The sequence below is a fragment of the Selaginella moellendorffii genome, unplaced genomic scaffold (assembly GCF_000143415.4).
Source record: "Selaginella moellendorffii unplaced genomic scaffold, v1.0 SELMOscaffold_27, whole genome shotgun sequence".
Classification (NCBI taxonomy): Eukaryota; Viridiplantae; Streptophyta; class Lycopodiopsida; order Selaginellales; family Selaginellaceae; genus Selaginella; species Selaginella moellendorffii.
Window position 1 is genome coordinate 399516 of NW_003314288.1, and position 10622 is coordinate 410137.

General features: G+C 37.1%; 1 protein-coding gene across 1 annotated transcript; it reads left to right on the forward strand.

The window, feature by feature from the left end:
* Nucleotides 1–8925: 8925 nt before the first annotated feature.
* On the forward strand, nucleotides 8926–10353 carry LOC112348152. Its single transcript, XM_024680247.1, has 3 exons — nucleotides 8926–9404; nucleotides 9489–9983; nucleotides 10170–10353. Exons 1-3 carry the CDS (start codon nucleotides 8926–8928, stop codon nucleotides 10351–10353), a joined length of 1158 nt encoding a protein of 385 aa, XP_024536015.1.
* Nucleotides 10354–10622: the final 269 nt, after the last annotated feature.

A 10622-nucleotide genomic window follows, 5' to 3' on the forward strand; every position in this document is an offset into this window, starting at 1 on the left:
TCGTCGGAGAGTAGAGGTACATGCATTTTGCATCGTGATTTAGGCACAAAGGCATTTCCTGAGTTAGGAATTGAAATCAGGATTTCTCCCGGTCTAAATTCCTAACTTGGATGACTGGGCATGTAGTGGTTATATAGGCTGATGATAACACGCTAGATTTATCCCCTTTTTGTCTTTTATATCCTTAGCCATAATAACATGCACTCCACTTGCTCAACATCTACTCTTCTCTTCCATGCCTATCTTACTCATTACCTTCTGGGGATCAAGGCTGTGAGATGTAGATCAATCTAAGCATCAACATTTTTGCAACAACACATGGCTAAGTATTTCTTTTCTTTTTATGTTTGGATCTAGTTTAGATTAGAGAGGATTCACAAGATCATTGTAGAGGTGATTTTGTAGTTCTCCAGCCTCTTATCCTCAAGATCTTCTTTAAGATGCCTTCTAGATCTTCTATAAACAATAACCAACTAATCAATTGCAACAATAGCCACAACAACCACAGAAACCACAACTATTGCCCTATTCATCCCACATGAATCCTAATGATGTGGCATTAATCAATGACAAATCAGCATTGACTCAATGGTAACTTGATTTTGGAATATTCTAGAATAATCTGATGTGGATGATGATTACATGTACAACATTTTATCATTGTCACCACACAGAAAATGACAGTGATGGTCACATAGTGTCTCTAAGCAAACCAACATAGGATATACCTGGGTATTTTTGAATATCCTATAATGTAATTGTTGATATTTATTTAGACTAATCTTGTGTTTATAAATTCAAAACATTTTAATAATGGTCATCACATTGACTACAAAGAGTTGATTATATAGTTGACTGACGGTTTTGGCAAAAAGATGTTGTCTTGAGAACTACATTGTAGTTCAATGTTTGGACATGTGTTTGCAAGTGTGATTTTGTGGCAAGGAAACAAGAGCAACAGGAGGTCCTCTAGACAAGCTAACTTCTGTAGTTTAACCAGCTGCCACCTCCATGCAAGGGTACTTTCCATGAGCTCAAAGTGTAGAGGGCTAGCTTTTGAATTTTTTTTTGTTGTTCTCTAGGTCTAATCTGTTAGGAGTGATGCAAAGAGATTGTTATTGATCAGGCTAGGGATTTCCAACCCAAAGCTATGTTTCTCATACCTGAAAAGTGTATCCATGAAATATATATATCCTCTTGTGGTTTCTCTTCTAAATAGAAGATGAGTGTGTGAGGTTGTACATATTGAAGTACAAACTAAAGAAGCAGATCAATGGATCTCCCTGTAATGCGTCAATCATTAGTCGAATGAGGCAAGTAGCACATACTTGATCCTCTTCCAATCAATTTGCTTTGAAAAGCAATTTTTGTCTAGATCTGAAGTAAAGTCTTCCACAAATTAGCTATCATATGTTTGAAAAACTATTTAATGTCATTCCATAAGCAAATTGATCTACAATAGGCTATCATGGGTTAGACAATTTGACTTTTATGTTGATTCCACAGGGCAATTTCATGGAATGGTCTCTACGCCCTAGTCTCTAGTGTTGATCTAGTTTGCCTAAAATTTACCAAGAGCAATAAGCCACTCTTTCTAATTCCATAATTGTAAGGGCAAAGTTGGCTATAAATTACTAAGCATGGGCAGAAAGGAAAGATCCTCATACACACCTAGGTAGAAAGATTAAGGATTGACAACCCTCTACATTCTTGATAAAAGTTGAATAGGGGAATTGGGGTAGACAAAATAAAAATATTTATCAGTGATCCATCACACTTATCAGAAGATATATTTTTCTTATAGACTCAGATAAAATTTGGTTGATCCCCACTCTGTGTGACTAAGCAAAACTATTGTAAGCAACCAAAGAGAACGAGTTAAGAGACGATCTATGGGGTTTAAATATAGAGGGATCGGTTAAGGGTCTTGGGATATTTAGAGTTAAGCATTTTTGGGTTTGAATAGTACTGGGTTAGGTGACCTCCCGGAAAAACCAAATTTAGGAGCTTACATTTGGTATTAGAGCAGTCTTGGGTCTGACTCTGTTGGTTGGCTAAGGAAATCACACCACATGTTGATTGACATCTAGTTGGTCTAGTTTTGTCACGCTGGGCTCGACCCAAAGGGTAGGGTGTCAAAAGAGTGGGGCTCTCAGGAGAGCTGTGGCTCTCAACTTCCATTCAGGAGGGCGTGAACTTGTAGGGAAGCGTGTTGAATTGTAAGCAACCAAAGAGAATAACTCAAGAAACGATCCATAGGGTTCAAATATAAAAGGAAAGGGTCCATGCACAAAAATGCACCCCTCGGTTAAGAGTTTTAGGATATTTAGGGTTAAGCGTATTTGGGTTTGAATAGTACTGGGCTGGATGACCTCCCGGGAAGACTAAATTCAGGAGTTTACAAGTATAAGAAAGGAAAAACTATCTTGTGTGCCTAATTAGGCTAGCGAATGATAAATTTAACAAAATTGCTTAAATAACTCGATGAATTACAGAGAAAAATACCTAATAATATTTTTCTCAGGGTATACAGAAGTCTAACTCCTTGTATCTTTACTATTGTCAAAGAAAGTGTGATAATACTTTATAGGTACATAGAATAAATGAGACTTATATCTGTGGAGTTATTCAGAATTTGCATTTAGCTCAGATAGGCAAACTATCTCTCTATCTAGGAAGAATTCTAGTCCTATTTTCTTTTTGTATAGGTAGCAAAGGATTTATAAAATTTTGCCTACTAAACAATTGCTAAATTTTATGCAATCTTTAGGTAAAAAAGTTATTGTGGGAACTTTAATGGTTCACAATAAAGCTTGGATACCCATAGGCAAAAATACACTTAGTGATAATTGGGTTAATAAACATTGGATCAATTCTAAATTTGAATTGGTAGGCAACAAAAATTTGTGGAGTAAAAATATTTTAAGGTGGACCACATTTAAGCAAAATAGATATGCTTTGAAAAATAATATTTGTTGCTCAAGAAATTTTTGGAACTTTTGTATAAAAACTGCTCTAGACATTTGGCCTCTATAGGAAAGCTATCCTTATTTCAAAATTTGTTGGAAAGCTAAATACTTACTCCTAAGAATGATTAATAGGGCAATTTACAAGAGGGATACATTGCATAAAAAAGCCTTGTACCACTCACTCCACCAACGAGGCATAATAACTAAACTTGCCCAACAGACTTCAAAATATTATAGCATATGTGATCATAGGATGAATTTTGGATATACTGTCATCGTAGATCCTTGGAATGTTGGGGGATAAATGGGGATAAAATAACCTAAAGCAATTACCCTTTTGCCAATTGGTTTAAAGGGAGAGAGATAGGGTACATTACATGTATATAGGCATAGACCAACAATTGATCGTACCTATAAAGTTTTAAATGACATAATCTCTATGTATAAAATTGTCATTGTCTATACCAAACAAAGTAATAGATATACAATATTTCTCTCACAATCTAATAAGCAAAAGGTAGTTTGAAAAGAAGTATTCACAAGATCTAAAATAAAATTACAAGGCACTTGCTCGTGATATTTGTGATCTTAACCTCCCTTTAGAAAAGACTAAATCATTGCTCAATTAAGCTAAAGAAAAATTTAAAAGAGAGTGAGCTAAAAGTATATTGGGTACACCTCAACAAAGAGGAGATCAAAAATCCAAATACGACTTTGATGATCATTTAAAATATGTGAATCCATACACTACTCCTCTTTGGCAACATCAGCACATAGAAAATGCCTCTACTTCAACTGAGAGTAGTGAAACACAAAACAATTGAAGTGATTCCCCACAAGAGAAAAAAGCGTTAAATTTACAACTTTTACCCTTTGACAGTGATCCAGATTCCTCTACAAACTAAATATTTGTTTTGCCTATATTATTTACAAAATAGAGCATTTCTTATCAAATTACAATAAGCACAATAGCAATTACACGAACAATAATAGGCATCATTATTACATATCCATCCTTTTCTGAAATTAAAGGAGAGGAGCTACAACTACATATTAAGCAATATAGAAGCAATTAAGCTCAATTAAGAAGATAGGCAAAAAAATAATTTCCCCCTATACGCTCAAAAACAAAGTCAAAGATTGGTACTATGATAATGATAAAAATCTTGGCACATTTGATGAGCAAACAAAGTTTTTTCTAAAAGTTTTCTTTATGGAAACAAACCTAGGAGAAAACTATGATAAGTTGCAAAAGTTTCATCAAGGAAAATCTGAGACAATTGAGGAATATACAATTCGATTTATAAATATTAGTGTTAGACAAAATATGCCTATGCCTATATATATAGAGCCTCAAGAAAATTATTGTGAATATGCGATAAAGAATATGTAAATTTCAATGATTTGAAAAAAAGCCATATTTTCTTACTAAAATATCATAAAATAATATGACATGGTAGATATGGTGAAGTCAGACAAAAAAACAACTTCTATAGATAAGGAAACTAGTCATTTAAGGAGCCTCAAATTGCAAATCAATCTCAAATAAGGGATTTAGTGTACTAAATGCAAAAATAAAAGTCATAACAAAGAAAAATGCAAAGTTCAACTAATAAAGTGCTAATTTTGTGAAAAACTATGATGAGTTGCAAAAGTCTCATCAAGGAAAATCTAAGACAATCGAGGAATATACAACTCGATTTAACAAGCGTTATAAATATTAGTGTTAGACAAAATGTGCCTACACCTATACATATAGAGCCTCAAGAAAATTTATTGTGAATATGTGATAAAGAGAGCTCATGTAGATTTTGATGATTTGAAAAAAGCCATGTTTGCTTACTAAGATCTTATAAAATAATATGACATGGTAGATATGGTGAAGTCAGACAAAAGGATAATTTCTATAGATAAGGAAATTAGTCGTCTAAGGAGCTTCAAATTACAAACCAATCTCAAATAAGGGATTTGGTGTACTAAATGCAAAAAAAAGGTCATAACAAAGAAGAATGCAAAGTTCAACTAATAAAGTGCTAATTTTATGAAAAATAAGGGCATTCAGCTAAGGAGTGTAAAACCTTGTTTAAATAACTAAGAGGCTAACAGGCAGCCTGAGTTAATAAAACAATATGTAGGCAAAATTATTCATTTGACGATAAAAGTTATTGTAAGAAAAACGATTATAATGATAATTAAAATGCCAAACGTGAATACTCATGTGTTAAAAGGGTAAATGACTATCGGGATTATCCACCTAAGGGTAATTTTTTATATTATCCACCTAGCCATGAGGAAAATAGGCTTAAAGAGTATTATCAACCTAGAGAATATGATTAACTCAGAGGTTATAATAGGCCTAGAAAATATAAAAGACCAAAAGAGTATAATCAACTTAAGACACCTATTCACTATCCTATGCTAATATAATCAAGCTAAATCATCAAGCAAGAATGATAGGCCTTATAACGATACATAACATGCAACTAGGTATATTGAGGTAGAATGGTTAAATACAGAAGAGCTACCTCACTCTCTTTATCTTGGCTTTCAGATTCAGCCCTTCTTCGTTAGGCTCCAATCATGACATAGATGCTAAGTAGTAAAAATCATCCCCAACTCTCAATGGCACCAAAAGAAAAATATCAACAAAGAAATTACTCAATAATTCCAAGACTTACAACCACAAGTCGATTTGGAGAATGGTGATTCTAACACAAAGAGTCTCACACATTTACAAGCTGACACGAATTTATCATTAGTGCAAAAGGAAAATCCTATATTAAAGCTAGATGGCCAGGATGAAAAAAAGGTAGTGAAAGACACTTTGAATGCCAGAATTACACTCACTCTAAGCCAACTTTTCACTATAACATAAAGTTACATTGCTTAGAGATTTTTCACCTAAGAAGGAAGAAACTTTAATCCCATCTATGGCCATTGTAATTGAGCTAAGAGATTGTGATGATGAAGTTCCTACAATCGATATAAAGATTGGTAAAATTCTATTATGTGGAACTATTATTGATGGTGGCTTAAGTATAAATATTCTAAAAGAGAGTATTTGCAAAGAATTAGGCCTAACCCCAATTCAACCAACCCATTTAATATATAGATGGCTAATGACCGAAGTGTTAAGCCCATTATAATTATTAGAAATGTCTTAACTAATGTGGTTGGCATAAAATACAAACTTAATTTTGTCGTGCTTAAAATAACACGACAAAATTATGCCTACAAAACTCTACTATGCAAAACTTAGCTAAAAATTACTTGCACAAAGCAAGACTGAAAAAATGGTTTTTTATATATAGAGCAAAGCAACCAAAAAAAGTCTGTGCTCATTACATCCACTATACAATTGGAAAGAAAAATTGACCTCAAAACTCAATTTTATAATTGGGAGGAAGACTTAGACAGTTTCCAAGTAGTAGTCATGGAAGGAGGAATTTGTTTTGGCTGGGGTGATTCTTTGGAGCCACAAGCGAAGCAAGGAAGGAAGATACATAAAATGGATCAAACAATATAATTCAGGAATTAAATTCTATAAAACAATAAAATTTAAAATGAAAATGGTAAAATATAACATAGAATATAAATAGAATAAAATAGAGTAATAAACTAAAACATATGCAACATATACTCTTCAATAATAAATTTCAAGCCATGATTCTCATTATATAATCTTGTAAAAAAAAATTCAATAAATACTAAAAAAATTCTAGTTATCTCATTTTTTGAAAAAACTTTTTATGGAGTAAGCATTAAATATCTGTACTACATTATTTAATAATCCTACCTAAATTCAAACAAAACTGATACAAGCTATTAGTATTATAACACTACCCTTGCATTTCAAGTTCTTTGTCAAGCTTGCATTTCAAATTTTCCCCCTCTTAGCCCTATGGTTTTTTCTTAGGTTTTATTATTTGGGTTCTCTAGGGTTCGCCACTACTGGTTCATCTCAGGAGGCATTTTTCCTTCCTCTCTAGCACATCCTAAGCACATATCTCTCCCACACTGTTTTGGTTTGTTTATACTATAGTAAGTTTTTCTTTCCTCAAAACATATGGTTTCCATTATTATAAAGAGCATACATTTGTATTTTAGTATTGCTTGGCATGAGACTATATGATAGTATAGTGTATTTACAAGAGAGTCATCCCATACTTGTTTATAGGCATGAGAGCGCATGCCTAGAAATCTCAAAACAAAAGAACAAAGATTTACAAGTATAGCGTATGTGGTTTTGACCTTTTATCCTATAGTGATTTACCATAGGATAACCACGAAGCGGAACCTAAACCCTTTATATGCCATGTGTCACATGCCACATATCCAAAGGATAGTGGTGTGAAACCCGAGTTTCAGAGCCTTAGGCCATTGAACGAAGGAATGGTGCCAAACTCCCAAGCATGAGCAATAGCACTAGAGCACAGAACGACTCTCGAGCATATAGCCCAAGGAATGAAGGGATAGGAGCATGGAATGACTTGGATCAGTCCTAGAGCAAAAAGCATCCTAATGCCAGGACTAGCACACAAAACAAAGCCAAACAGAGTTTGGTGCTCGGTGGCCTAACGTGAGGATATAGGTACTCCACCAACTGACATGGAATGGAACTTGGGCTTAGACCCAAGCCGAACGCAGAGTAAAGACAGGCATGCAAACGGGAGCTAGACTATGCCTTAAGTTAGTTAGCCATGCTCGACTTACCCACTATCCCTACTATACATTTGGAACCCCCATAACCCCCCCACTTGAGGAACATACGCTTTGGGCTTTCATCCCAATCCTCCCTTAGTATTAGGAGTTAGTCTCTGTGACAAGCTCGAAACTTACTAAATATGGAATGTCCCTAGATTGCGAATTTGGACACGGGACGAACACCATTGTGTTCAGGCCAATCTCTACATTCCGTAGATATGCCAAATGAGCAAATCTAGAAACTTTCCATAAATAGCATTTGGGACCGGAATGAGACTAACACAAAGGGCATGATAGCAAGGGTGTTTAGCAGACATAGTAAGCTATCATCCAGCAATATTGAGGGATTAATCTCAATATACAAGGGTTCTTGTCAAGCCCCGTGTTACGAACACGGCCGGGATCCCGGCCGTGTTCACCGTGTTTCACGAACACGGCCATGGGTCGTGTTCCCACGGCCGTGTTCGTGAACAGTGGTCCGTGTTACTAACACGGACCACTGTTCAGAATATTCTCGCGCGGAATATTCTGGTTTTAGGGTGCACGGCATCACACGACAATCCAGCCAGAGCGCACCATTTCAGGGCACAGCAGCAGCAATCCAAGGCAAACAAGCATGGCGCAGCAATCCAGCATACTGCGAAAGCATCCTTCTTCGCGATGGTGGGATGAGGTAAGTGTTCTTGAGAGCAGGGGGCATGGCCACAAATTATGGTCATGCAAATACTGCCCAATGGTGAACAAACTGAGTGGTGTTGATCGTGTGCGAGCTCATCTGTTAGGAGAAGGCCCAGGCAGCAAGGATATTGTGAGTTGTCCTCTCATCCCAGGTAACAAGAAAGTAGATCTGCTCAATATGCAAAAGGTTATTGATTCCGAGAAAGGGGCAAGGGGGAAGAAACGGCCGAATGAATCTGGTGGTGCTTCTATGAGAATGGATGGCAATGTCCAAGGATTTCCACCGGTGGTATCATCCCAGTCAAGTGGAAGTGGCTGCAGTTCCCTGTTTTTTAGCAAACAGAGTCAAGTCCATATTGTTGATTCGATGGATCCTGAGCGGAAGAACCAAGTTGATGTGGCTATCGGAAGATTTTTCTGGAATGAACACATTCCATTTGTCAAGGCTCGGTCACCTTACTTCCTCAACATGATACAGGAAGTTGCCAGGCATGGTGTGCCTTATGCACCACCAAAATATGATGATCTCCGGGATAAGCTTTTGGTGAAAGAGAAATGATTCATTGACATTGAGATGGCGTCCTTGAGGAAGCAGTGGGAGCAGAGGGGTGCAACCATATGCGCAGACGGGTGGGCAGATAGGAGGAATCGGCATATCATGGGGCTTGTGGCATATAGTCAAGGACGAGGAGCTTTTATGAAGGCTATCAACATTTCCTTAACAGGAAAAACAGCTGAAAATACTCTGCACTGCTGGGAAGAAGGCATTAACATTGTAGGTGCAGAGAACGTTGTCATGGTTGTGACCGATGGGGAAAATGCAAACAGAGCAATAGCAGCACTTTTGCAACAGAGGTACCCGAAAATTCAATGGGCAGCATGTTTTGCCCATTGCTTGAACAATGCCTTGAAAGACTTCGGTGTACTTCCATGGATGGCAACACTTCTGGAGCGTGGAAAGTCTTTGGTGATCTTCGTTAGAAACCACTCTCATATAGTGGCACTGCTGGCGGAGTTTACTCACAAGCGATTGCTGCGTTATTGTGATACCAGGTTCGGCTACAACTTCATTATGATGGAGAGGCTGGTGGAGCTCCAAGAAGCTTTACAATAGATGTTCGTATGCCCTGCGTACAGAGCAAGGCCTAAGTCGAAGTCAAGAGCAGGAAGGGACAGTTATGCAACGGTTTTTGATGACAGTTTCTGGCAACAGGTTAAGGACATGCTAGAGGTGTCCAAGGATGTTATGCTGCTTCTTCGTGTTGTGGACGGTGATATACCTGCGATTGGAAAGATATATGAGTGCATGAACAGGTTGGATGCAAGTTTAGAGGAAGGACAGTCGGATTATGGCAGGTACAGGGAACTTCATCAGATCATGTCTAATAGGTGGCATGAGTATCACTCGCTCATGCACTCGGTGGCGTACATGTTGGACCCCGAGTTTCAGGAGTATGAAAAGCATGCTAACAGAGAGGTCATGAAGGACTGGAATGCTTATCTGCTGGCCATGTTTACATCCAGTGAGAGGGATGTGATACGTGATGAACTTTTAACTTACCGGAGGATAGGAGGCATTTTCAACTCATATGATGCTAAGGCTGATCGCACTAAGAGGGGAGCTGTACGTTGGTGGGAGGACTATGGTTATGAAACTCCAGCTCTTTAGAAGTTGGCCATTCGAGTTCTAAGTCAGGCATGCTCGTCGTCCTCGGTGGAGAGATTGTTCAGTACTTTCGAGCATGTTTCTTCAAAAAAGAGGAACAGACTTACCATGGACAGGACAGCGGATCTGGTTTTTGTGGCTTGCAACACCAGGTTGTTAACCTGCAAAAATGATCGTGATTACGACAAGTTTGTAAGCTACAAAGTCCTGGAGACAGTTCCTCATCCTGAAGACGAGCTTGAGTCAGGACAGGAAGAGGAAGATGGAGATGATGTCGAAGATCGTGAGGTCGAAGATCATGAGGTTGAAGATGACGATGAGATGCAGGATATTTGAGTAGTTTAAAAGTGTGAAGTAGTTTATGTGCAAATAAAAATATTAAGAATAATATAATAAAATATAGCATATTCCTATAATAATATAATAAGAAATAGAATATAATTTTTAAATAACATATTTTTAGAATATTCAGTAGAATATTTGTGAGCCATCGTGGGCCGTGATCGTGTTCCGTGTTCGGGTTCCTGAAATCTGAGGCTCGTGTTCATGTTCCGTGTTCGTGTTCGTAACTATGGTCAAGCCAATGCAATACAAAGCAAAAAAGA